This window comes from Zonotrichia leucophrys, chromosome 6 (assembly GCF_028769735.1).
Source record: "Zonotrichia leucophrys gambelii isolate GWCS_2022_RI chromosome 6, RI_Zleu_2.0, whole genome shotgun sequence".
NCBI classification, from domain to species: domain Eukaryota; kingdom Metazoa; phylum Chordata; class Aves; order Passeriformes; family Passerellidae; genus Zonotrichia; species Zonotrichia leucophrys.
The window spans coordinates 2,189,269-2,204,912 of record NC_088176.1 but is presented as its reverse complement, the minus strand read 5'-3'; the positions used below and the strand labels follow the sequence as shown (position 1 = coordinate 2,204,912).

Here is a 15,644-nt window from a genome sequence, read left to right as displayed (position 1 = left end):
ACAGGAGCAGAACCACGACAGGCTGGGCTGACTCCATGTCCGCTGGATTTGGATCACTCACTCCCAGTCCCTGCTTGCTGCCCATAATGCTTGCTCTGAGTCAATAAATCACTTCTTCTTCTCTGGCTAAATAAATCACTTGGATGCTCCTGCTAAAGTGATCCTGATTGAATTGCAGGGTTTAAAACAATCATAGATAACACTGACTGGGCCATACATCCTCACCCTGCTTTCTGCAGGGGCACAGGACAGGGAGGGATGGCTTGGGATTAAAGAGGAAAGATTTAAGTTATATATTAGGAAGAAATCTTTCTTTTTATATTAGGAAAAAATCTTTTTTTTTTGTGAGGGAGCTGGCACAGGTGCCCAGAGCAGCTGTGGCTGCCCCTGGATCCCTGGCAGTGCCCAAGGGGTTGGAGCACTGGGATAGTATAAGGTATCTTTGCCCATGGAATGAATTTTAATCTCCCTTCCAACCAGCCATCCTCTAATTCTGTGATTTTATTTATACCAGATCTACTTGAGGTTTATAGTTCACTCTCAAAGTTTCACACTGGATAAAAGTCACACCACACAGCAGAAATGCTGAATGAAGGCAGCCTTCCTTGAAACCACAGAGGATCCTCAACACCTGGTAAATTAGCAGTCAGCTGAAAACATTTAATAATAAACATTGCAAAGCTGCAGGCAGGCAAATCCAAAAATTCCTGCTGTGGGCACAGCTCCTGGGCAGCGTGCAGAGCTGGTTAATTCACAATTACAGGGGAAAAGAGGCAGAGCAGCTTTGCTGTTAGCCAGAGGCAAAGAGGCTGAGTCAATAAAAGCAATCCCTGTCCCCAGGAGCTGCTGCACTGCACAACTCCCTGCTGGGGAGTGACAATCAATGCTCTCCATCAGGCACAGCCTCAGCTCATCATCTCTGTTACAGAGAGCTCAGGGAAAATTCCTCTGGCTGCCCTGGGGCAGGCTGGGCTGGGGTGAAAGGCAGGAGAGCCTGGGAGCAGGATCAGATAAATCACAGGGTGGTTTGGGGATGGATGGAGCCCTGAACTCAGCCAATTCCAGGGGCAGGGACACCTCCCATTGTCCCAGGGTGCTCCAAGCTGGCCTGGGACACTGTGGGAAGTGGATTTGGAGAGAATTTTTAAAGTTTAATAGAAGGTTTATATGGTGTGAATTTGTGTGTAAACACCAGGGATCCAAGGGTAGCCACAGCTGCTCTGGGCAGCTATAATTTTTATTTATATATATATATATTTATTTATTTATTTATAATAAATTATATATATAAATATATAAAATTTTATATGTTTTATATCTATAATTTTTTATATATTTTATATATTTTAAATATATATTTTATATATTTAAATATATATTAAATATATATAAATATATATTTAAATATATATTTTAAAAATATTTTATATTTTTTATATAATTTTTATTTATTATATTATGTAAAATGTATGTATATAATATATATTAATATAAAATAAATTATATTTATTTTATAATTTATTATATACAATATATGTATATATATTTATTATATATTATATATTATAATATTATATATATTTTAATTATATTTATTATATACAATATATGTATATATATAATCAATTCTATCATTTCTAACTCCCCTCTGCACCCAGTACTCTGCTGCCACTTCCCAGCACTGGCAGAGAGTTTTAAGGAAGCATTTGAGGGAATTTTAGGCTGAAAAGTCGGTGCCAGCTCTGTGAGTTCCCTCCTGCTGTGGTTGGTTGGTTGGTTGGTCCCTAATTCAGGAGAAATTACCAGCAGCTCACAGAGAACTTCTGAATTTGAGCTTGTCTTGGGTGCCTGCTTTTGGAGCAAATTGAAAATGCAAACTTTCTGTATTTAAAATTCTGCCTGTAAACATTGTACCCTGCAGTTTATCGCCCCAAATCACTGGGGTTGGGGCAGGGATATGCAGGTGCTCTCAGCCCCATCCCTCTGCTCCATCCCTGAGCAGCTCTATGTGCTGGGAAGGGAATTTCTGCCCTCAAACTGAAATAAAACATTCAGAGGAAGAACCCCGAGGTAGCTTTGTTAGTCAGCTGGAAGCTGAACTCCTGTTTAATTCGGGTTTTTGTCGTGTTGGGGTGGCTTTGATCTGGCACTCACATCAAAGCAGGTGAGATTTGTTACACAGCCACTTTCTGTGTCTGCAGGCAAACAAGAGACCTCCGGTCTGATTTTAACAGAGCCACGTGCTCCCAGCAGGCACCCAAAGCAGGATTTCTGTGATTTCCCAAACTGTCACTGTCGTATTTTCTGAAAAATCCCTTTGCCAGGACTTTTTCTCCTGGGAAGCTGAGAAGCCTCAGAGAAAAAGGAAAACAATAATTATCTGATTTGCTTCTCCTGTGTTTGGCTGCTTTGGAATGGGGTTTGGAGATTGTTTATCCAACAGGTGATTGTTTGATTGGTTTCATGTGAATTGTTTTAACTTAATGACCAATCATGGTCAGGCTGTGTTGAGGCTCTGGAAGAGGTCACGAGTTTTTAATTAGTGTCTTGTTAAACCTTCTCTAAGGATCCTTTCTGTATTCTTTAGTACAGTTTAGTATAGCATCCTTTAATATAATACAGTAACATAAAATAATAAATTAGCCTTCTAAGAACATGGAGTCAGATTCATAATTTCCTTCCTGCCATCAGGACCCCAGAAAATACCACACCAAACCCGTGTTTGGATGCAGCACAAACTCCCAGGCAAGGGGAAGCTCCTGCTGGAATTCCTGCTCCTCCTGGATTATCCTGACTCCATCCCTCCATCAGACCCCTCTGAGCTCTCCAGAGCTGGAATTCTGGCTCCTCCTGGAGGAGAGGAGGAGTCAGAATAATTTTCCATCCATCAGACTGTACAATTTAGTATAATTTTTATACTAAAAATGATTCTGACTCCATCTCTCCACCAAGCCCCCCTGAGCAGAGCTGTGGTGTGTGACAGATGCTGGCTGTGCCCAACACTGACAGATGGACTCTGAAACTGTGACAATTTTTGCAGCCAAAGCAAAACTGGCAAATGTTTGGCTCCACCATAACATTTCCAGCCCTCCCCAGCATCTCCAGGCAAAGATCAGCCCTGATTTTATTGACCTGTGCCACGCCTCAAGTCTTAGAAATCCTCTTTTATTTTTATTTTATTCCCCACTGTGCCCTCAGAGGGAGGATGGGAAATCCCTCTGCTTTGGTTCCTTTGAAAGAGCTCAGCTGCACAAAGTGCTGGCTGCTTTCATCTCCAAACTTTATTTTTGTGACATAAATAGTGAGGATTCACCTCTTGTACCTCCTCATCCCCTCTTCAAAGTGCTGCTTTATCTCCACGAGCACCTCTTGTATCACAGGACAGATGTGGAGTGTGACTGAAAACCACACTGGAAAGGAAATAAAGGCCTTTTTTTCTTTTTAAAGGAATAAAAAAAGTCTCTCCTGGCTGCAGAGGTGAGGGACAAAGGGGCAGAAGTGCTGGACACGTGCTCTGAGCTGGGTTTTGCACTTTGGATCTGTCCCAAGGTCCCAGTGCCCATTCCCTGGGAGGAGTGAGGAGGGAATGGAGCTGTGATTTCCCCACTCCTGGGCAGTCCTGCAGCCCTGTGACTTTGTGAGCACATGAAACACTCCTCAAAGTGGGCAAGGAGATGGCCCTGGCCAGGAATCACCCCTGGAATCATCACCTGGGGACATGTGGAGAGGGGCAGGGCTCACCTGCCCGAGGTGTGGCCTTGCCCTTGGCTCTGGGCAGGGCTCAAGCAGGATTTCCCTGGTGTTTCTGTGTGTTAGTAACCTGCAGACACTGGGCTTCTCTGCTCTCATGGAACTGTTGAATTGTTTAGGTTGGAAAATCCATGGAAAAGTCCATGAAAAGTCCAGCCATTCCCCAGCACTGCCAGGGCCAGCAGTGTCCCCAAGTGCCACCTCCACAGGGCTCTAAATCCCCCAGGGATGGGGACTCCACCTCCGTGCTCTGTGGGTTTTGGCCACAAGGCCCAGGAGGCTCCAGACCTGCAGGAGATCCCTGGGCAGAGCAAGGAGAAGAGGGAGCAGCAGCACCTCAGTGATTTCTCCCCATCCCAAGGGATCCTGGTGTCTGCAGGCTTTACAAAACAACGGCTTTGATCTTCCTGCTCAAAGGCACAAAACCAAACCAGGCCTTTGTGTCCTCAAAACAATCTGGGAATTGAAGTGTGCACACGATTCAGAGCAAATGGAAATTTGCTGTCCACATTAAAGTCCTTCACACCCCCTTTTTCAAGGTGTCCTTAAAACAGAATAACATCCTTTGGTGCATTCTCTATGGGTCTTTCCTGCTCTTTCTTCTTTGAATATCTGGCGTGGTCGTAGAAATAGATGATGATGAGAGAAGCAATGTTCAGGAAAAGGATGAGCAGCATGATCCAGTAGGAATATCCATAGTTGTGTTTGGATCCAAGGTGTTCCTGCAGGGAGCTGGAACAGCTGTGGGCCAGCTCTTCAGACAGGCTGTTCCCTTGCACGTTCACAGGGAAGAGGATCATGGCTATGAGGGTGAGGACTCCTGCAAAACAGAAATGCAAATTTTAGAGGAGGAACTGGAGTGCTATCTGTGTAGTGACATTCATATTATATTATATTATATTATATTATATTATATTATATTATATTATATTATATTATATTATATTATATTATATTATATTATATTATATTATATTATATTATATTATATTACATTATATTATATTATATTATATTATATTATATTATATTATATTATATTATATTATATTATATTATATTATATTATATTATATTATCACATTATATTATATTACATTAATCATATATCTAATAATATATCCTATCCTATCATATCATATTGTATCATATCGTATAATATCATATAGTATCATATCATATCATATCATATCATATCATATCATATATATAATCTGCTTTAATCCTTGCCCTGATCCAGGGATTTTAATCAATTTATCTAATATTAGCCATTCCATGGGGGCATTTAAAGAATTTTTGCCCCACCCAATAGTATCTGACAGGTGTTTTGGTATAGGCAGTGATATATCTAAAATTATTGGATTCTCGCTGATTATTCTTAGAAAAGTCCATTTAATTCAAGGTTTTTTCATTTAATTTAGTGCTGATGATTATTGTGTATTCACCCCCTTGGTGATTTGTAAATTTCTGTTTGATATGAGCCCAAATTCATGGATGGGCAGTCTCACAGTTGGATAAAATCAAAACAGCTGGATAAAATGTCACAGCTGGATCAATATCACAGCTGGATAAAGCCCTGAGCATCCCGGTCTGTGCTCAGGGTTGGCCCAAGAACTTAGACTTGGAGACCTCCTGTTCTTTCCAACTTGAATTATTGGATGAGCCTGGGAGAAGTCAAAATGTGATGTCTTATTAGGTCTGGGTTTATTTCTTGCAGCTTCCCAAATGTAAAAGTTCAGCTGCTTTGACATTTATCTAAATATTGGTGCTGCATCTCTGCTTTCCTCGTGCTAACAGAGCTGTAATCTCTGAACTTTGGAGGAACAGCTCCATTCCTGCTCTCCAGGCACCTCATCCTTGCCCAGCTCACGCTGAAACAGCTTCATTTTTCATTCAGGAGAGCCCTGCTAGGAGAATTAGGCACTCCAAGATGACCTCCCACATGAAATGATGTGTGATTTCCCATAAAAATGCACCCACAGCAAAACAACCTTCCAGGTCACAGCACTTGCAGGGCTGTTAAAAGAAACCACAGCTCTCAGCCAACACCAGAATTTGTTTTCTCCCCAAATTTTCATTTTGGCCAGCCCGTGGTCCTTTCATTTCAGACAGAGCCTGCAGGTTCAGGGGCTGGCTCAGGAAAAGCCTTCCCATGGGATGAGACAGTGATCTGCTTGTCTCAGGGGTGAATAATTGTCTAATTAAGCTTTGTTCACTTTTCTGACTGTGTTTCACAGCTGTTTCAGCATCTGTGTTAAAAATGAGTGATTTTCACACCTACACTTGTAATAATTGAGATATCTGCACTGTTCCATTGCCACCAAGGTCTGGTTTTGTCCCCAGGACAGGGGGATGCTGCTGGGGACATTTTCCCTGGACCTGAAGAGCTTTTGAAGGCCAAAATTCCTGTTCTGAGGTACTCTGTAATCAGATGTATTAAAAGGAAATGATTCAAGTGCAAACCTATTATTAGAGGAGCAGCTGATCTTCTGGAGAGGAATTGAGTGTGAGAGCTGAGTGGTGGCCAGAGCAGCACAGGGAGGGCTGGGAGCAGCCAGGCTCAATCCCAGCAGGAATTGGGGTTTCCACCTCCAGACTCTTGGACAGATTCACAGCTCTAAGGACTCAGCATATCCACCCTTTTTTAATATGTTTAAATAAGTTTAAACTTATTTTCACCTGTGAATTTTATTTTTTAAAGAGGGAAATAATTTTTGTCACAGCTCACTCCTCCAAACTGCTGCCTCCCTCTAAACACTATCATATAAATATTATTTGATTGCAATATCATGTATTTTAATCATATTTAAAAGGTGGTTTTCAGGTGTGCCAGGAGGCACTGTTAAAAACCAAACCCAGAGAGCAGAATGTGTTTCCAGGTGTTTCTTCGTGCAGATCTATGTTCCTTAATGTATATATGTATGTATGTATATGTATGTGTGTATATATATGTATGTGTGTATATATATATGTATATATATGTGTGTGGGGGGGTTTTATATAAATATCTATATATGTTATATCTAATATATTATATATGTGTGTGTGTTTTATATATAGATATTTTTATATTATAAATATTTTATATTTATATAAAAGATATATAATATAATATATATAATATGTGTTATCTATGTGAAGTATAATATGTAATGTTGCAATATGTAATATGCAATATAATAGATGATACAATGTAATATATAAAATATAAATATAATAAATAATATATAATATACTATATACTGCATACTATATAATAATTATATAGTGTATAATTATAAAATATATTCTATATTTTAATATAATATATCATATATCACATATCATATATCATATATCATATATCATATATCATATATTATATATATATAGGGAATATATATATATAAGGAATATGTAGATGGATGGATAGATAGGGATAGACATAGATAGATAGATATAGATAAGGAATATATATAATGTACATAAGGATGAGAATGGCACTCACCACAGAGGGAATTCCAGGTGTAGACTCCGATGGGTCCCAGGAATGTCTGGTAGGGGTTGCTGACAGCGTTGGTGCAGGTGAAGCCAGCGCTGAGCAGGGAGCTGAGCAGGGCCAGCACCAGCATCACGATGGTGGCCACGAGCAGGCTCCTGCTGCTGCTGCTGCTCAGGGCCTCTGACACTGCAACACAGAGGGGCAGGGACAGAGGAGAGCGTGATGCCTTGGGGTTCCAGCTTTGCTGTTCTTCAGATCCTCTAGAGCTTAGGGTATAACTAAACTCCAAATAAAGTGTAGTTAACTGCCTTCATGTCTTGGTCAGAAAAACCAATTCCTCTAAGCCTGAAACTCAAGGGCACCAAATGATGCCTTAAGTTTTAGCTTTGATATTTTCCAGATTCTGTACTGCATTAGCGTATAGCTCTGAACTTGTTATATTATACACTACATATAGTCTATATATAGTAGCAAAACTATATATACCATTTTCTATATACTACAGTAGTAAGACTATATATAGTATATATAGTATATATAGTGTATATAGTACATATACACTATAGAGTATATATATATGATATTTTATATATAAATATATAAAATATAATATATATAGTATATATATAATATATGGTATATATATGTATAGTGTATATATAGATACTTTATATAGCATATAGCATATATACTATATATAGTATACTATATATACATAGTATATGTATATATAGTATATATATATAATGTGTATAATATATATGTGTATATATATAATATATATAATATATATGTATATAATATATATAATATATATGTGTGTGTGTGTGTATATATATATATATATATATATATATATATGCACACTATATAGTCTTGTATGTATGAAGTTTTATAACACATATAAAGTAAGTAAGTGCTCCTCACAGCTCAGGCACACACAACAATCCTTGTCCAGCCCCAGAACTCAGGACACCGCTGCAGCTTCAGCCCCAAAAGTGCCAAGAGCAGGGGATGGAGGGGAGCAGCCTGCAAGGGTGGGACTGCAGAACCTGGAGCTGGAATTGGACACTGAACCCAGCACGGAAATGGAGCAGAGCTGATCAAAGTGTGAAATCTTGTGACTCATTGTCCATCTTGGGTGGAGCCATGGCTGGGCTCTGGCACTGCCCAAGGTGTGTCCTGTGAGGCCTTTGAATAAATCCCTGCTTTATTCCTTAACTCTGCCCAGCCTCTGTTCTAGGCAGCCTCTCCTGGCATCACCTACAGCCTCAGGGCCCAAAAAACAGAAATAAAATGATTGGAGAGGAGTAAACTGGAGTAAATGACTACATTACCTGAAGCTGTAATTGGAGGATTAACCCCTGATATGTAAATGGACCAAACTTATAAAAATATGAAAAATTCATGACATTGGTCCATTTTGGGTGTCGCCCCTTGGGGAGGCTTTGCCCTGAAATGTACCTGAAGGCCCTTCATTAAATATTAAATATACCCACTTTTATTTCCTTAATCCTGTCTGGCCTCTGTTCTAAAGTGAGCCCGAAAAAGGCACCAAGGAGAGAGCCCCAGCTTGTGCCAGAGGGGGTTAGATTGGAGATTTGGGAAAGTTTGCTCCCAGAAAAAGGGTGGGGAAGCACTGGAACAGGGAGTCACCATCCCTGGAAATGTGCCGAAGGCGCGTGGCTGTGGCACTTGGGGACGTGGTGGAAGGTCGGATTCAGTTATCCTGGAGAACTTTTCCAACATTAATATTCCATGGTTCTCTGATAACCTGCCCTGCCCAGTCTGGTGGGTTTGGAAAACCTTGTGATGTCCTGCCAGGGCTGTAATTGAAAGCTGAAGAGCAGAGGTTTGGGTGATCTGAAGGGACTGGGATGGAAAAAGTGCAGGAGGTTTGGACACAGCAATGAACCCAAATCCCACATGGGGTGAAGGTACCTGGGCTGAAATAAATTCTTGCCTGCTAATCCTGCAGTTAGCTGGGCAGTAAACTTCTGTTCTTTAATACTTATATAAAAATTTCCTCTGGACGAGGCCAGACAGGAATTTTCTGCCTGAACTGGATCAGAAATCTGGGTGTTCCTCTGCCAGTGTCTGGTCACCTCCACAAATGCATATTTAAAACTCTGCTCCAGTTTAAAGCTCTGCTCCAGTTGTGTTTCCTTTAAAAATAGCAGCAGTCATGCTGCTATAAATGCAATAAATGTGACAGGGAAAACCTTCCCAAAGCCCACTGAAGATGCTGCCTGGATGGGTCAGGTGCATTTGCAGGACAAATAAATCTGAGCGGGGTCATCCATGGGCAGATGAGGATGGTTGAGCTCATCTCCTGACTGCATCTGTCTCCGTGCCCTGCAGGAAAATCTTGGTGCAGGCAGGCCTGGCTCCTTTCTTTTCAAACAAAGGAGCAGCTCCTGCTGTTTTCCACCAGGACAGGATGGGATTTGGGGAGGGTTTGGTTCCCACAGGGCTGAGCCCTGATCCCAGATCCTGCTCCCTCTCCTGTTCCCCAGCTTGTTCCCAGATCATTCCCTGCTGCAGGTCCATGGCTCTTGTGGCCAAACCCTTCAGAGCTGTCACCAATTTTTGCCTAAATCCCTCCAGTTCCTCAATAAATTTCTGGTAACAAGACACTCAACCCAAATCCAATACCCTCAAATTGTTATTTTTTGAGGTGAATTATTTCCCTCCTCAAAATTTAAATATTGAAAAGGCAGCTATAATGTGCTTTATATTGTAAAAAATACAGTGACAATGTTTTGGAGCTCTGTTCAAAAAATAGATGTTGTGAGAGACAGACTTCAGTAGGAAAATTCCCCTTCTGTGCTGTTCTTGAACAGAGCCTTTATTGCAAAATATTCAGGCAGTGCATAACTGGGAGGAATCACAGCAGAAAAAAAAAAATAGTAAAAACCCCATAAAGAGGAATAAACATAATAAAAAGAGCTGTTGGCAAGGAATGAAAAGGAGATTCCTCTCACATTTTATCCAATACTGCCGTACAAGTTAATTTCTGCTGGAGGCACTGGCAGGTGAGGCTGTGTTATGGAAATCAGCTGTAAATTTAAGCAATTTTCCTGGAAGAAAGGGAAGCAGGGGATATCACTCAGTGGAATGGAAGTGAGCAGGTTGTACCCTGCACTCGGGCTGAAGCAGCCTGGCCATCACCTGTGATCTATTTCTTGCAGAAGAAATAAGTCTGGAGCCAAACCAGCCAGGCTTGTGTAATTTCCCTCTGGCAGCCTCACTTAATTTTATCTCTCAGAACTTCTCCAGAACTGCCTGGCTACACCTCCTGCACCCCTAATTGATCTTGTTTGTGTCTGACACTGAGCTGCAGTGTAGGGGGTGGCATTTTGGCAGCCTCCAGCTGTTGTAGCCGTGTTTGCAACAGCACAAGGCTGAGGGCTTGAAAGAAAATGCTCTTTTCATGGCAGCTGGTTCTTTTTGAAATCCCTAAATAAAGCCGTCTGTGCAAACAGAAGGAATCTCCTGCAGCTGATCTATTTGAGTGGGATCAAACTCAAATATTTTGAGTGGTAACCTGCAGCTGGATAATCTCTGGATCTGTGTGAAACAACAATTCTGGAGTGAAAATAGGGTTTGGTCAGGTATCTCCTTAATTTCCTGTATCTTCTCCTAGTTTTCATCCTTTATTCTTACATGTTTGGGTAGGATTTTTCCAGACTTTCACTGAGCTTAGTCAGCCTTCCCAGCAGCTTTTACAGCTCTGCCATCACCCATGACACATCAGGGATTAATCACTGAGAAAAGCCCAAACAAACACAAACTCCTGAGGAGAGAGATCAACAGAGCTTCCCCACTTTGCAGGAGATCCCTGGAAACTGATGAGAACACAATGAATCCCAGCCACTTCCAAGCTTTTCTCGTGTATTTTAGAGGATATTTAAGTTTTGTTGTGTATTTTAGAGGATATTTAAGTTAGAAAGTGAAATGATTCCTGTGTGCTGAGGTAAATTTGGAAAACCTTCCTTGGGTGTTGCTGGCTGCCAGCAGTTGGATAAATCCTGGCATTCCCTGGGCGTGGATCTGGCTGAGCCTGGCTCAGCCTCTCCCTGTTTGACTTGGACCAGCCAAAGCCGTGCCCAAACCTCCTCTGAGTGACATTTTACTCCCAGCTGGTTCCTCTGTAAGACAAATCACTGGAACAGCTCAGGAAGGCTCTGAGGAGCCTGGTTATTAAATAACTTTTGCATTCTGCCATCCCCAGAGCCTGAATGGCTGCAGTGATTTATTGCTCTGTTAAGGCTGGGAAAGAGCCACCCTGGCTGGGCACTCCCTGCACAGGGCACTGCCAGAAATGGCATTCCTTTGTCCTTCATCTTTATGCTTGGAAATTTCTTGGAATGTTGTGGTTTCTAGAGAAATAAGGGTTTTGTTTGTTTGTGTTTTGGTTTTGTTTTTTTGGGGTTTTTTTTTGTTTTGTTACAGAAATTGCAAAAGGGGAAAGCCTGCCCTGCCTGCTCTTCTCTCCACCTCCACCTCAAGGGGCAGTTTTAAACATTCCACACCTTGAAGCAGCTTCAAAGCCACATTTTATTTAAATTAAAATATTGCAAAGGCTGTATTTGCCATGTCTTGAAATGCCGGGAGTGGTTTTTGCCCCTCACCCTTCAATAAACTGCACTTGGCCCCTCAATTTCTTCAATAAACTGCACTTGGCCCCTCAATTTCTCTATTCAGGCATAAATTAAAACATTTTAACAGCAAAAATCATAATTTTAAAGCTGTGGCATCTTTTAGAGTATGGAGAAAAGACACCCTGAGATATCTTAGAGGCTTTAGTGGAGCTCTGTTGTTTGAGATGTGTTTGCAGCCACAGAAATCCTTGGTCTGTGTCAGTTTTTGCTGTTCTGCCTCTGATTTTCTGATTTTTTTTTGTAAAGGGTGTTGATGATCTGCTTTTGACCAACCACTGATAAAAGTCAACCTAGGCTATTCCTGAAAATAACCCCCCAAGTTCTTGTCGTGGATTTGCCCTTCTTTTCTTCCTTTCAAAAGATTGTCCTTCTTTTCCCACACCCAAACATGACAATGCCATTTGAGAAACGCACGTGGGGTGCACAGCAGAGCCCCCAGGCAGGGCACAGCTGCTCTTAAATCATGCTGTGATTTTAAGGGATGTTTAGAGCTCCTCTTGTTGATGCCTGAAATGTTGGAATGGAGAAAGCTCAGCACTTTGTTCCTCCATAGCACTGGAAACCCATTTATTTAAGGATATCAGCAAAGGAAATGCATGTCCTGCCTTAGGAGGACAGGAATATAAATGAATTTGAAGAGAGAACATGTGGAATTCTAGGAAGTATTTTTCCTATTTCAATCATAAATGGAATAGAGTGAATGAACAGATTGGTTTGGGTGGGAAGGGACTTTAATTCCCCCCGAGTGCCATGGGCAGGGACATCTCCCACTGTCCCAACCCCAGTGTCCAGCCTGGCCTTGGGCACTGCCAGGGATCAGGGGCAGCCACAGCTGCTCTGGGCACCTGTGCCAGCCCAGCACCCTCCCAGGGCAGGATTTCTTTAGCAAATAATATAAAACATGACAATCGTGCTTATTCCAGAGCCTAAGAATTAATTTCAAGTCAGTTCTTCTCATTCTGGATACCTGCCTGACAGAACCAGTGGGGGATGTGGGAAAACAAACTTTAGATTATTGATAAAGCATCGCTTTCCTTCAGCAGCTGGGGAAGGAAACTCACAAATCCGGCAGCTCACTGATTTTGTTCATCCCTAAATAACTGATGGGGAGAGTTGAGATCACTTTTTGTAAATGTTCTCTCAGCATCTGATAAATGATAAGCACAAAACCTCAAATCTTGTGAGGGAAAACCCAACACCACCAATGCAGACCATGCAGAAACTGAAACCCTTCACTGATACCAGAGCGTTGTGAGTTCATTTCATTAATTCTAATTAAAATCGATCTGGTGGCTACACCCAGGCCCTGGCACTGGGCTGTGGGAGCTGCCTCAGACACAGGCAGGGCACAGAGCCTGGACTGCAGCCAGCCTGGAACCTCCTCTGCCATCGGCTCCCCAGGGCAGGAATCCACCTTTCCCACAGAGCCACATCAAAATCAGCTGCCCACATGGCTCGAGGGTTGGGGCTTCAGCCAACTACAACCACATAGAAATGATTTTATTTCTTTATTATTATTTACCCTTCTAAAAAATCACTTTCGTAATTCTGCCGTGGCTGTAATAAAATAAGATGGAATGATTTGGGATTTTGTACTTGTTATGTAACAATGCCAACCCATGCTCCACCTCGTGCTGGGAGTGCTGCTGTGCTCAGGGTTTCATGGGAACAGGAATGAAATGGAATCCAGTCCAACATGGGGACTGGTTTGTGCAACACAGCTCTCCCACCGTGGGAATTCAGGTGTTTCTGCTGCTGCAATTTCAGAAATAAATTAGGCTGGGAAAGAGCCTAATTTATTAGGCTGGAGGTTTAGATCTGCTGTGCTGGGTCATCTGACAACAGCCTACCAAAAAATGAAATTATTTCTTAAAGAATCTTAAAATCACAGATTGGTTTGGGTTGGAAGGGAGCTCAAATCCCACCCAGTTCTACCCCAGCCATGGCAGGGACACCTCCCACTGTCCCAATGTCCAGCCTGGCCTTGGGCACTGCCAGGGATCCAGGGGCAGCCCCAGCTGCTCTGGGCACCCTGTGCCAGCCCTTATATCTAATTTAAATCCACATCTCATATTTTAAATTACTTGACCTGCTCATATTTTTGGCAGCTTTCTTTTGAGTGGTTTTTCTCCCTTTCCCGTGTGTCACCAGCATTATTGCTCTGAACTTGATGAGGCAGCAAGGCAGATAAAATAAGTGCAAACCCTTGATCCTTGCAGCAGCTTTCAAGTTTATCTCCCCTTGGGTGTTGTTTTGTGTGTTTTGTTCTTTTTCCTGCAGCAGCTTTCAAACCTTTATCAAAACAGTGCTGATTCAGTAGCAGGCAGCAAAATGTTTAAAGTCACAACAATAAATTAACATCATGAAATGGGAAGGTGAATTAGTTTTGTAAATCCCTTAATTAAGTGATGAGTGTTGCTTTTCTGTTCCTCACTGAACTTCCAAAAATCAAAGTCAATTTGACAGAAAGCCCCATTTTGTGGTTTATCCCTTGTTCCAAGGTGCAGGCCAAGATCACAGGTGTAAAGGTGTTATTGTTGAATTTCTGTGGGGCTTTGGGGGCCTTATTTTATACCAGGTAAATTCTTGTTCTCACTTCAAATGTGAGATAAGAGGGATGTGTCTGTCAATGGTATGAGTAAGAAGATGTTGGGCTTGGGTTTGGATATTGGGAAGGAATTCCTGCCTTCCACCATCCTGATTCCATCCTGATTCCACCATCACCATCCTGTGAGAATGCTGATGCCCTGGGATGGGTTTCCAAGGAAGGCTGTGGCTGCTCCTGGATCCCTGGAAGTGTCCAAGGCCAGTCCAATTCCTTCCCTGAATCCAACCCAAACCTGAAATCTTATTTGTGCTGCTGACGGACCTATCCATCTTAAAATAGTTTAAGTAATTTTGAAATATGAGACATGGATTTAAATTAGATGCAAGGACTGGCACAGGGTGCCCAGAGAAGCTGTGGCTGCCCCTGGATCCTTGGAAGTGTCCAAGGCCAGTCCAATTCCTTCCCTGTATCCAACCCAAGCTAAGATCTTACTCATGCCGCTGATGGACATATGCATCTTAAAATAGTTTAAATAATTTTGAAATGTGAGATATGGATTTAAACTCGACATAAGGACTGGCACAGGGTGCCCAGAGAAGCTGTGGCTGCCCCTGGATCCCTGGCAGTGCCCAAGGCCAGGCTGGAGCACACCGGGACAGTGGAAGGTGTGGGAAAGGGTGGGAATGGATGGGATTTAAGCTCCCTCCAAACCCAGACCAGTGTGGGATGCTCTGATCCACTTCCAGCCGTGCCAGCACTTACCTTGGAAGGTGGCTTTGGACACCTGCAGTCCTGCATCCACGAACTGCTCACAGGTGCCACTGAAGAGGCCGTAGGTGAGGCTGATGGTGGCGGTGGTGCTGGGGCCCGAGAAGCGAACCTCGCTGCTCACCCAGTGCTGCGTGCCCAGCACCACGCAGATCACCACGAAGGAGCTCACACAGGCGCAAAAGGCAGAGGCAAACATCGAGGTTTTCTTCCTGGATGGCATCTTTGCCCAGATTTTCCCCCCAGTTCAGAGGATTTGGTTCCCTTCAGTCCCGTGTACCATGAGGGTGATTCCTCCTCGGCGCTGTCCGAGCACAAAGTCGCTCTGGTAAACTTTAAGCAAACAGAAGTGGCAATAAAAATGTAAAATAATTGAACTTTGCCCTGGGGAAAAGGTGTTGCCATGGTGACAGCCAAAGCAGCCTGGCAAAGG

The 15,644-nt window shown here is 42.4% G+C and overlaps 1 protein-coding gene across 1 annotated transcript; it reads right to left on the bottom strand.

Moving 5' to 3' along the window:
- Window positions 1-4,295: 4,295 nt before the first annotated feature.
- On the bottom strand, window positions 4,296-15,434 carry CLRN3 (clarin 3). The gene is made up of 3 exons (XM_064717505.1): window positions 15,206-15,434; window positions 7,238-7,417; window positions 4,296-4,570 (listed from the first exon to the last, which is right to left on the bottom strand). Exons 1-3 carry the CDS (start codon window positions 15,432-15,434, stop codon window positions 4,296-4,298), a joined length of 684 nt encoding a protein of 227 aa, XP_064573575.1.
- Between the last annotated feature and the right edge of the window lie 210 nt (window positions 15,435-15,644).

What these genes read in the sequence shown, in the direction of transcription:
- CLRN3 (XM_064717505.1), bottom strand. Translation starts at nt 15,434, where the DNA reads ATGCCATCCAGGAAGAAAACCTCGATGTTTGCCTCTGCCTTTTGCGCC. An exon ending in GTCCAAAGCCACCTTCCAAG is followed by an intron (nt 7,418 to 15,205) that starts GTAAGTGCTGGC and finishes TCTGTGTTGCAG; the next exon opens with TGTCAGAGGCCCTGAGCAGC. An exon ending in CACCTGGAATTCCCTCTGTG is followed by an intron (nt 4,571 to 7,237) that starts GTGAGTGCCATT and finishes TCTGTTTTGCAG; the next exon opens with GAGTCCTCACCCTCATAGCC.